Genomic DNA, 12,614 nt, shown 5'->3' on the forward strand with positions numbered 1-12,614 from the left:
GTGCCTTGATATATTTATGGCAGCACTCTGTGCCATGATGTTGTGACTGATGCGTTTATGCATGTGAGTGACGTCATCATGGATTGGCCATTCAAACAAGCAAACAGTCAGAACCCAGAAGAAAGACCCGGAGAAGATGTAAGCACCGGAGACCAGGAGTTCTTGTAGGCATTGTTTGACAGATAAATCTAACATAATGTGCAAATATGTGGTACATACAGTACTAGCAAGTTATAGCAAAAAAACCCTGGGGGCCCATTTAATAAAACAAAAAAGTAACTCTATTTTAAGAATGAAAATTCATATAGCTTTTAGATCTGTTGTGGTGGCTACTCCAACTGGCCAGTTCATCTCTTTTACCTCTGGCTAAATAATCAAATGTCACATTCAACCTACCTAAAAATACTTTTTTTCAAGGTATAACAATTAAATTGGAGTGCTGCCGATGTTGCATTGAGGCCTAGCAATAATGAAGAAGTAAAACAATTGATTACACATATGTGATGCTAAACAATCACTGATGCTGTCTGTGAAAATCGTTCTGTTCTATAACACGACACACAGCATAAGGGCATCTCCCAAGCATGCAATTGACATGAATGGTGCTTGTCCAGCGTCACCCTTTGTCAATGCATAAAAAAGATGACCCGCTCCCCAGTGAAGGGTATTTTTTTATGTATTTTTGCTTTGGTAGATGCCCCTGTGGCAGTGCCAAACTACTCCCTGCCCCACGACTGAACTCAGGCACATTCACTAATCTCTAATTGTAAAGTGTATCAACTCCCTTCTTTTTTTTGAATATTAATTGTCAATAGGAAATATTCTTAGATATCAGATTTTTCAGGTTTTTATCTCCCTAAAAGCAGAGCAAATTTACATGATGTATCACCCTAGGTTCACACCTAAGCGTTTTCTGCAGTGTTTTGCAGAAACGCATTACAGTTCATTTAACATGATTTCCTATGAGACACGTTCACATCTTCGTGTTATCACCCAGTGCATTTTTTGGAAAGGGTTAGAGACTTTTTAAAAAGCAAAAAGTTTTTGGTTCTATATACTTCAATGGAAATGCTACATAAAAGTATGTAGTGCGTTTATGCTGTGTTTTTGTCATGTGTTGATCCGTTTTGAATTTTAATCTGCCTAGAAAAAAATGTGAAAAATAAAAATATGCATCAAAAACGAGTCAAAAAGCATGTGCAAAAACGTACTGCAGAAACGGATCAAAACACAAACTGCATAGGTGTGAACCTAGCCTTAGTCACAGTGCATATATTTTAATAGTCTTCTTTCTTATAGAACAAATATCTTGATGTACCCCATGACAATACACAATAAGTAATACTTTTTAAGCTCATACCTGTTGGCTGCAAATTTTTGAGAGATGTAGCCTCCCGGAATCTGTGTAACAATGTACCCCCAGAAGAAAGAGCCATGTATCATTCCAACTGTTTCTGGATCCCAGGAAAATTGTGCTTGCTGTAAATATAGAAATAGCATGTGTTTATATCAGCTCTGAGAAGGGTCTAGATTACGTAATCTTAAAAACTTGGAGCAGACCTACATTCAATATTATCATTTGATTTGGATGTAATATAATATTACTGGGTTGCATGTTTGAATGTAATGTAATAGGACTGAGCTGCGGTCTCAGTGTATGGTGTTTGCTGCCATTGCTGAAGTTTCTCTGAAAATGCTAGTTAAATGGCTGTTATGCCAACACACTGGCTTTACTACTTTTAGTACTGAGCACGAAAAACTGTACCAAACTTTTTCAGGGTCATTGAATCAAAATTTTGAATAAAGCTGGTCAGTATAACAAAACACAGGCAAGTATAAGACATGCTTACTAATTCAAGATATATCACTGTATGCCTCATGCAGTATCACACCTGCCAGCCTTAAAACTATTTTACAGTATTTTGCAGTAAATGGGAAGGAATATCTTTTTACGTTCCAAATTCACTTCTATCTTATTACTACCTTCTCTGCTAGCATGGGTATATTCCCCCTTTCCTAAGTCAGTGTCACGTTTTCAAATGAGGGGTGCACAACCAAATCTGAGCCTTCAGGCTTTGAGTGGCTCCTATGTGTCTTTCATTAATGTTTTGAGAGTTCTGTTGTTAGGTGTTGTTTATTGTTAGTTGGGGTGTTTTAGGCAATAGTTGTGAAAATAGCACCTAAACAGTACACTGTAGACATTTTTAGTGTATTTGATGCCTCTTAACAGATATATAGAACAGTAAAATACAGTTTAAAAAAAGGAAAAAAAACATTTAAAAAAAGGATTACTCTACGTTTTTCATTTTTTTGCACATTTTTACTATGATTACTAATCATAACCACACATCATGTGATAAAAATACAAAAAAAAATAAACAAAAATGGGTTGAAAATATAAATCACATTTTTCCTTTGATAGGTTTTTTTGCCATATTTTGTTGTTAATAAAGGCTTTTTTTAAAAAAAATAGGGAGAACAAAATAACCAAAAAAGTCTGTATGTAATACTCTCTTGTCAAGAGAGAGCATTAGTGTGTATCCAGTGTCCTTATTTAACCTTCTTTGAGTCTACTGCTACATGTGATCCACCTAGACGACTTCACTGCCACAATCTCTACATTCCACCTAGTGGCCAATAAAGAATATTTCACAAGTAGATCTCACTACCAGCTGATATTAGACACCAATTTTATCACTAGATAAAGAGTAAACAGGTGGTGCACACAGCTAGTGCATTATCCAAGGTTTATTCAAAGGTGTGTGCGCCACCTATTTACTCTTTATCTAGTGGTTGATCTCCCCGTCTGAGGAGGGCTGCACCCCTGAAGCATCATCTTTTGGTCGCCTCTGTGCTAGTCCCCTTGGCTTTCATTTGGCTATTAATTTCCTGAAGTGCTGGAGAGTACACACAATAACCAATTTTATCACCTTAAACTGAGAAAGTGGCAATTTAAAGCCACAAAACTGGTTTTATTTGGTGAAATATAGTAATTGGATGTTTTAATAAAGCAGATGACTTGTGCCTATTCTTTGAACAACCAAATTGGTCGCCTCTGCCAGTCGAACTCCCTTAGCACACCTTTTGCGCTGACTCTTTCTAAAACCTTGTACATCCACCTGAGAACCCCCAAACAGCACCCAGGATGGGAATGCCCGAGGCATAGAGAGCAACCACACTGACCCTGTGTGGAGACAGGTTTTCTCCACCCGTGCTCTAGGAAAGGCTACATGTTCTCCCTTAGCTAGGTGACCGCAGCCTCAACAGTTGCAAGTCCATTTTGATCTTTTTTCCTTTTATTGTGGAAGCACTGCATTTTTGTTTTTTAATTAACATGTTACACTACAAGGTCTCTCACGCCTCCCTCACTTTTCTTTTTGAGTGATAAATCTGAACTGTACCAGAAACCCCTGGTCAGCTCCTCAGGATCCTTTGGTCTGCGATCTGCCACCACACCCCAGACCTTAGTCAGGAAATTAACATTTTTAGAAGAGGCCAATAGCACATCATTTTGCTCTTATGACAGGTTTAAATAGTAGAGTTTTTTTATACCTTGTATCCATGACTAAGTTCGATAGGCTGTAGGTATAATGTTATTTTCCCATTCTTCATTATTCAGCATTCAGGAGCATAGACAAATAAATGTCTGATTTTTAATTGCTTTATTGGAAAAAAAAATAGTCAGAAGCCAGGGGCTGTTCTGGCCAAGGGTTCATAATGTTAGCAGTACATAGGGAAGAGTACAGAATGCCTGAAGCTACTGGGATAAACAAGACACATTGATTTACCAAACTCAAAATTTTTAGGGTTGGTAAAATTTATCTTAAAAAAAAAACAATTGTTTTAAAATAATGACATTAGGCTCAATTTCCAAAGCTATCACACAAGGATAAGGGCCCTTATTTTCATTCAAATCCAATGTGATTTTAACAGTACAGTCAGAGGGGCCAAAATCAAGATTTTTGGATTTGACCATATCCTTAATTTTCCTCTTTATAAAGCTACAGTAACAGTACAGAATAAATGGATTACATACAGTATAACACTGAGATTGCTGCAAAACCAGTTAAAGACAATTTCAGTTCACTGCTCCCCACTTTCACCATAACAGCAGCTGGTAAGATAACCGCTATTGCTGTATAGGAAGGGTATGCTGTTGGCCTACCAGTAGTGACCGGAACACATTTCCAAACTTAATGGTAAGCTGCGTGAGCAACTCTTGGAGTGCAGCAGAGGACATCACCGTAACCATAGCTATTACTGTCACAGACTGGCTTTGTGCCTGGGAACTGGGGAGTAAAAGCATATGATGTGAATTCTTTTTTTTTTTTTTTTTGTAAAAATATTATCCTTATGATTTATTTCCTGTTAACTAGAAATCATGCGCTTACTGGATAGGTGGCAACTCTACGTCAGACACTGCTGGAGTGGTACAGGAACAAAATCAGTATTTGGAATTGTGCTTTTTCATGCTGACTCCACTCCTTTTGTCATTGTTACATAATTATAATGATAGATGACATACAGGTTGCATTACATACATATTACATACAGGTGCTGTACATATATACTGTTTCTACTCTGGAATGTTCATTGTCAGCATTTAACCACTTACCACTCAGACAGCAGCTCCAGGCTCAGCGACGGACCCACACATCATGACTTGTTTACTAGTATTCGGGCGCGCATGTGCAAACCCATTGCTGATCTGTGCTAATCACAGCAGAGTTCTGTGTTTACAAACTCACAGAACAGTGATCTGTTTCTTCTCCCTGAATTCAGCTCTGAGTTCAGGGAAAAAAGACAGCCAGATTCTGTGATTAAAATCAGCACACATACACTTATTAGGCACACAGTTAACGCCCTGATTGTCCTTCTGATCACCCAGTCACCTATTAGTTATTATTATTATATAGTATTTATAAAGCGCCAACTGTTCGTTCAGCGCTGTACATTACAAAGGGAGACAGAACATGCGACAGTACAATAACAATACAAAGTGATACACGAGGGGATCGAGGGCCCTGCTCTTTCGAGCTTACAATCTAGGAGGGAGGGGATGGTGGCACAGGAGGAGATAGCTGTGGGAGATGGAGTGGTAGGAGAAGTGGAGGAAGTCGGCAATTAGCAGGGGGTGGGGTAGGCTTCCCTGAAGAGGTGGGTTTTCAGGGTGCGCCTAAAGTAGAGGAGAGTAGGTGAGAGTCTGATGGATTGGGGTAGGGAGTTCCAGAGGATGGGTGACGTCCTGGAGAAATCCTGGAGGCGTGCATGGGAGGAGGAGACCAGGGAACTAGGTCATTAGTACAGTGTACAGTATTATCACTGATCACTGTAATAGTGTCACTAGCGACGTCAGTGCCTCCCACACTTTCACAGTCACACTATAAGTTGCTGGCCACCGCCAATACTATTATAGCGTCTAGAGCTGCTTAAATTCCAGTATATATACCATTTTTAGCAACGACATACAACAGAATACATTTTGGCCTAAATTTATCAAGAAACTTTATTTTATTTGATATGTTTTATAACAGAAGGTAGAAAATATTGTTTGTTTCGTTTCAAAAATTTCTGTCTTTTTTCGTTTATATAATAAATAAAAAATCCAGTGGTGATCAAATACCACTAAAAAAAAGCTCTATTTGTGTGAAAAAAAATTATATAAATTTCATTTGGATACAGTGTTGCATGACTGAGCAATTGTCTGTTAAAGCAGAGCAGTGCTGAATAGCAAAAAATGCTAGGGGGTGAAACCTTCTGAAGTTCAAGTGGTTCATTTTCCTCAGAATACATAGCTGTACATGAATAAATTGTTGTGGAATGTTCATCCTTTGTCAGCCTCACTATAATACAAAAGCAAAAGCCGCTGTGGTCTGTCCACATAGATCATTAAAATTGCAGAGCTTTAAGAAGTTAATAATAATACAAAATCATAATCTTGTGTGTTGCAACGACTGCTTAACAAATTGTAGGCACTGGTTTGTTGTATGTATTAGCGCTGATATTAGTCCTCAGCCAAAATCATTTTACAGCTAACCTGTAGTAGGAGAACATAGAGGCTGCCAATTATATGGCTGCCGTGCTTTAACCACTTGCCCTCCAGAGACCTCTTTTTGCTACTCGGCGCTGCACTAATTCATCTGATAATTGTGCGGTCATGCAATGCTGTACCCAAACGAAATTTACTTCCCTTTTTTTTTACACAAATAGAGCTTTCTTTCGGTAGTATTTGATCACCTGTGCGCTTTTTTTTTATAAACAAAAAAAAGACCAAAAATTTTGAAGAAAATCTATATTTTTTTCTTTCGGCTATAAAAAATATATAGTAAGCTCAAAGTTAGTTATAAATTTAGGCCAAAAATGTATTCTGCTACATGTTTTTGGTAAAAAAAATCCAAATAATTGTATATTGATTGCTTTGTGTGAAAGTTATAGTGTCTACAAACTAAGGTATAGATACTGCAATTCATGCTATTTGTTTTATATAAAGCACTGCACTAGTTTAACCTCCCTGGCAGTCTGATTATGTCAGTATTTCTGTGCTCAAAGCGGTACATTATTTTCAATGGAAATATGTTTTTTTTTATTGTAGGCCTGTAATTCGTAGGAATAACTCACTGAAATCTGTCCGAACAAGAGTCTAGTAAACATCCCGGTTATGATAAAATTTCATACACAAAATCATAAATTATAATATAATAAATAATCATAAAAATAATAATATAATAAATTTAATTCAATAATGTAATCAAGCCAAAAACACTGAAATTTAAAAGAGCGCCAAGTTCGCACATCACTGAGCTCAGTCACAAAATCGTTTTCAGTGTCTGATGACGAATTTCCCCACAAATCACTATCACTCAATTCTGCAAGTGGTTCTAATTTACTATCGCTGTTCTCTAGCCGGTCTACAACCACTTTTGACCTAAAGGGACGCTTTTTAGATGCCATGGACGTTTCTCAGTTTCCAGGCAGAAAGAACAGTAAAAATGCAGGCAGGGCGCCGGACAAAGCACTAGGGACAAAATGTATGTGAAATGGTTTGATACAGGAATGTAATACTATCAGATTTTAGTGTATTGAGTGAATGTCAAATTTTTACATTTTTTAAATTCCCACCGGTTCCACCCCCCGTATGTACCGACGCTCACAGGGAACAGAACCCAGAAGATGGATGCCGGCATCGACCGAAGGATATGGTTGGGGACGCTGCAAAGTCTCTCATATGTGGCACCCCCATACTCTGGAGAAGTAGCAGAATGTATTTTGGGGAGTAATTCCACATATACCCATGGTATGTGTGAGCAATAAATTATTTAAGTGAATATTTTGTGTAAAAAAAAATATTTTTTTTGGGCATTTTCCAAAAACTTGTGGTAAAAAAATAAATTCTTCTATTGATTCAACATGCCTCTCAGAAAATAGTTTGGGATGTCTACTTTCCAAAAAGGGGTCGTTTTTGGGGTGGGGGCGTTTTATGCCCAGCATTAGAAGTTTATGCCACACATCACTCACTCTTCTAACTACCTGAAGACCAAGCCTTTTCTGACACATATTGTTCACTTGAAAAAAAATCAGCATTTTTTGCTAGGAAATTAATTTAAACCCCCAAACATTATATATATTTTTTAAGCAAACACCCTAGTGAATAAAATGGTGGGTGCTGCAATTTTTTATGTCACATAGTACTCGCGCAGCAATTTTTCAAACGTACAGTAAAAAAAATACACTTTTTTTACTTTTAATGTACACAAACAATTATTTGGTAAAATATAAGAGAGGATAGTATGCCAAGTATATAGATGCCAGATATGACATGCTTTAAAACTGCGCATGCCCCGTTCAATGGCGACAAACTGCATACATGTTTAATATCCATAGGCAACACTTTAAAAGCCTTTAAAAGCCACCATTTTAGATTTACAGAGGAGGTCTAGTGCTAGAATTACTGCCCTTGATCTGACGTTCAGGGCGATACCTCATATGCATGGTGCAACTGCTGTTTGCATACCTGCGTGCGCGGGGGGAAGGGGGGGGGGGCGAGGGTGCTTTTTTTTTTAAGTTATTTTGAATTTTTAAATTATTTTCGCACTGTCCCCTTCATTTTTTATCACTTTTAATGCTATCACAGGGTATGCAAATATCCCCTATGACTTCAATTGGCATTGTCATATATTCTTTTTTGAGAAATCTGGGGTCTATCAGACTCTAGATATCTCCTCTGTCCTTACATTATCTAATCAAACCAAGATCAGTGTGATCAGATGCTTTCTCAGTTTATAAACGGTGCTGTTTATATCCTGCAAAACTGAAGTGATGAAATGCTTGTAGCTTCCGATTTCTAGACTATAGAGATGATTGGCACCATTCCGGTCTCCAATCAGCTCTATGGTCAGCTGACAGAAACAACGGCTGCATTCTCAGGTTCCCCCGATGGCGTGGGAGTGGGGGGCTGCCATCTCCCGCTGCTTGTAAAAGCAATCCAGCAGCTAATTAGCCACTAGGATTGCTTTTACATGAAAGCTAATCGCCGGCTGAAAAAAAACGATACCAAGATGATGTCTGCAGCTGTAGGCATCATCCTGGTATAACCATTCAAAGACCAGGGATGTACCAGTACATTGCTGGTCCTTGTTGGGTATATATGCTATGTTTTTTTTCTTGTATGCAGCCAGTGGGCTGAATGAAAAAAAAGAGAATATATCTCTGCCAGAAAAAGTGTGTGTTATGCCCACCATTAGAATATACTGCCCTGCATCCACCCACTTCTAATGGTGGGCACACATTAGGTCGTACAGTACGACGGCGCACGGGTCTGCGCAGAACTCCAATGCGCCCTAATCAGCAGGCACTAGGACCTGGGCGCCCGCGGCGGCAATTGCGCTCGCGCATTCGTGATCGCGGTTGCGCGCCTGGCACCAATGAAAGCGCAGGGCGCACTATTTAAATCAGCTCTGCACAGACACTGGTTGCCATATGGTCTATTTACCCTGTTCCTGTGTATCTGCTGATTGATTTGTTGCCGACCTTGCTTGATCCTGACCGTTGCTGACTATCTCCTGCTCCGACCCCTGGCTCGTTTTGACTACTCTCCTGGATATCCCTATTGATCTGAACTCCTGCTACCGAACCCGGCGAGTGACCTGACTACTCTTTGCCTGCTGCCTTGTACCGCGCTGTCCCCACTGTTACCAACCCGGCCTGTCTGACCATGCTTGCTACTCTGCCATCCATCCGTCCTGCACGGATTCAGTCACCACTGCTCAGGCCTATCAGCCTCTTCACGTCAGGCTCTCTACCAGTATATACCTCTGGCTGATCCCTCTACCACCGGCAGATGTACTCAGGGGCCGCAACCTGGTCACTGTCTGCTCCAAGTCTATCCCCACCATCAGGGGCCCTGGTGAATAAGCAGACTGGGGCTTAGACTTCGCGCTCTGGGGAATCCTGTCCTGTGGATTGCTAGAGGTACTGCCAGGCGGAGTCTGACACCTACCCAGAAATGCAGGATCACGTTTATATACATGATCCTGCGCACAGGGGCCGCCTTGTCGCAGTATATGCCATGTGGGCGGTCACCTAGTGGTTAATGGATTCACTGTTTGTGTTGGCTCTGGCTTAGAAAATGCCTACAAATGAGTTCTGACTGTATTCTGACTTTCTGCACACTTATTTTGATCAGTGGATCACAAAGTACTTAACCCCGGTTTACACTATGAATCGCACAGGGACACAATGCGTGTTCCTGTTCAATTGACATGCAATCCAGTGCGGTGCACTTTGAGTCCATTCATTTTGAATGCATTCAAATCACACTGCATCACACCAAAATTAGTGCATGCACTACTGTTGGAAACACACTGCACCTGGATCGCATGGGACTTTTGCACCATGTGTAGCACCCTCCTAGTTTAGCTAGGGGGAGCTAGATCCTAATGGTTAGACAGGAGCTGGTTAGAAGCTCAGGTGTAATAGCCAGAGGGGTCAAATTGTGGTCAGGGCTGAGAAACTCTGAAGGCCAGCCCCTTTGGAATTTTCCCCTACTCTGAGGCTTTTGGAGGAGGGCCTTGTTGGCAATGGGTGGATCTGAGGAGTAGCTGGCTGCACTCTTGAGGGACATCAACCAAACCCCAACAGAAGGCTTGGCAAGGGGCTGGGACTCCCTTAAAAGTGATGGAGCCTGCTCAGAAGCAGGAGTGTGGAGAGTCGGGTGGAAGAAGGATTAGGAAGATTTGAGGCTGAAGGAGGAAGGCTGCCAGAAGGCCTATTGGGATGGGGCCTGCCTGTGAGCCTGGAGCTAGAAAGGAGGAAAACTCAAAGCTCACTGGCCTCCTGAGCGAGGACCACCTGTATGGCAGGGAAGGAGCAGCCCATCTGATAGGACTGATAGCAACAGCCAACCTGCAAGCAGTACAGGAGAGAATTTGAGTGAGTACACCTGCACCGCCTGGGCAGATAGGGGAAGGAGCACTCCAGTGGGAAACCTGATTAGCCCTAACTAGTGACTGTTCATAGTTACATAGTTAGTCTGACTGAAAAAAGACAGAAGTCCATCCAGTTTAACAATAGAAAAAAAAAAAAGGGACAGGAGCCAGATCCCCTCCTCAGGAAAAGTCTCCAGATTGCTGGGTGAAGAGTTCATCTAGGGTCTGGGGTGGTACAACAAGCAGATGCTGGTTAGAACTCCAACAGAGACTGTGTTGTAGAAGAGAAGCTTGTGAATGGTTCCAGTTTGTCCTCAATTATCAGTTCCCTTCAGCATCCTATACCCCCTTATCCTATCCCAATTCAACCCCCCTCAATAAATAACAAAACCAAGGCTCAAGGACTGATTCTCTGACTCTGGGTGCAAGTTTGTGTGGAGAATGCGGGTTGCCTGGCTGCGCATGACTATAGGTGGACCCAAATCAACAGCAACACCCAAGGGGGTAGTGCTACACATGTGATTGGGTCCAGGCAGATGCACTGCATATGCAACCTGCATTTGGCAGATCATTAAATTAACATTGACACCCACTGCAGATCGCAACTGCAGTGCATTTTGAATATGGTGTGGGAAATGCACACTGAACGTGGGTTTTCAGTACTGCGTGCTGGTGTGAACTGGCCCTTAGGGAGGGGAAGAGGATTTGTGTGAGGAGGGGGAATTGAGGGGTGTAGGGATAAGTGCTAGGATGGGAAAGAAAGCAGGACTGAGCTGGGACTGGGGATTTGGGGTGGGTGGAGGAGGACTTGTGCTAAGGAAGGGGGGAGAAGATTTGTATTGAGAGAGGGAATTTGTTCTGGGAGGGAGAGAGAGTGGGGATTTTTGCTGAAAGAGTAAAGCTGGTGGTGGTGGGGGGGGGGATTTTGCACTCTCCTTACACAGATCGCAACTGCATCACATTTTGAAGGCAGTGTTGGAAATGTGCATGGATCATGGGTTTCCAGCACCGTATTACAGTGTGAACTTAGCATTATAGACAACCAGGCAACTTGTATTCTAAGAAACAGATCAACAATTGCAGCACCTGTGTTTCTGTACAAAATACAAGTTTCTATGAAAACACACCTATATCATTACAACAAACAAACAAACCAAAAATAATAACCATATAAACACTGTAAAAGACAATTTAAGAAAGCTACTTCATATTTGGGATTTAAATCGCTTCAAGTGTATCTGTTGACTTCTTGCTTAAAGCTGGCCATACAGTGTTAGAATTGAAGTTGCTTGAATGATTACAGTTATTCGGCTGAAATTCTAACCATGGGTAGCCCTCTGGCGTTGCTTCAGCCACAGCATGCGCCAGCTGTCAGAATACAATAGGAGGCAGGGGAGATGTGGCCATCCACGCTGCTTAGTATGAATGAGGGAATCAAATGACTCCCACTGTGTGTTGTGTAAAAATGTATTCATGCGCCATTTTTGTGCACCAAAACACACCTGTATGATGTAAACAGGAAACATAGAAAAAGATTGTTTTCTGTGTGCCTTTGTGTTGACCCTGCATTGATCAATGGACATAGATTGAAGTTCTAAATGAGAAACACTTTCTTTGCTGAATGCTCTTCTGTCCCTCCCCCAGCCTCAGGAGCCAGGCAGACTGCTTGCCTGGAAGGATGTTGGATGGTCTTCTCACAAACATTACAAAGAATCAGATCAATGCAAGAAGAAGACACAAAGGTCATGTTCCAGACACTGTTGTATTGGCTGGTGCATTTTTAATACTAACCAAGAGCATTTAGAGAGTCTTTAAGACTCTATAAAGGATCTTACCTCCATAACGAGCTTGTTCCCTTTGTACACTGTGTTATTATTCACCATGCTAACGATGGCCACTCCAAGGTTGCATCTGATGCCAAATGATATACAGAACCCCAATCCACTCATGATGGCAATGATATATCGACGGGGCAGTCCAAAACACGTACAGTCTACTACAGGCTGGCTCTTCTCTGTTTTTATCACAGGCCTCCCTTCTTCTGTAAGCTCGATCGTTTCCCCATGTGTCTGTCGTTTTTCCAATATCCTGTAATGAACAATAAATAATCATGAAACTTGTCTGATGCCAGCATTGCCACATTACAGAGTTGCTACTTACAAGTTAAATTATACATCAGTGTTCACATAT

The 12,614-nt window shown here is 41.0% G+C and overlaps 1 protein-coding gene across 1 annotated transcript in view; it reads right to left on the reverse strand.

Annotated features, from left to right (window-relative positions):
* SLC17A7 (solute carrier family 17 member 7) overlaps positions 1 to 12,614 on the reverse strand; it is a 170,204-nt gene that overhangs the window by 84,750 nt on the left and 72,840 nt on the right. Inside the window, exons 2-3 of the mRNA XM_089689002.1 lie at positions 12,260 to 12,512; positions 1,361 to 1,479 (exon numbers count right to left, since the gene is read on the reverse strand). Coding sequence (XP_089545128.1) covers positions 1,361 to 1,479; positions 12,260 to 12,512 — 372 coding nt within the window. The remainder of the gene's footprint in view (positions 1 to 1,360; positions 1,480 to 12,259; positions 12,513 to 12,614) is intronic.

The sequence above is a fragment of the Staurois parvus genome, unplaced genomic scaffold (assembly GCF_062004578.1).
Source record: "Staurois parvus isolate SC_StPar_1 unplaced genomic scaffold, SC_StPar_1.0 ptg000465l, whole genome shotgun sequence".
NCBI classification, from domain to species: Eukaryota; Metazoa; Chordata; class Amphibia; order Anura; family Ranidae; genus Staurois; species Staurois parvus.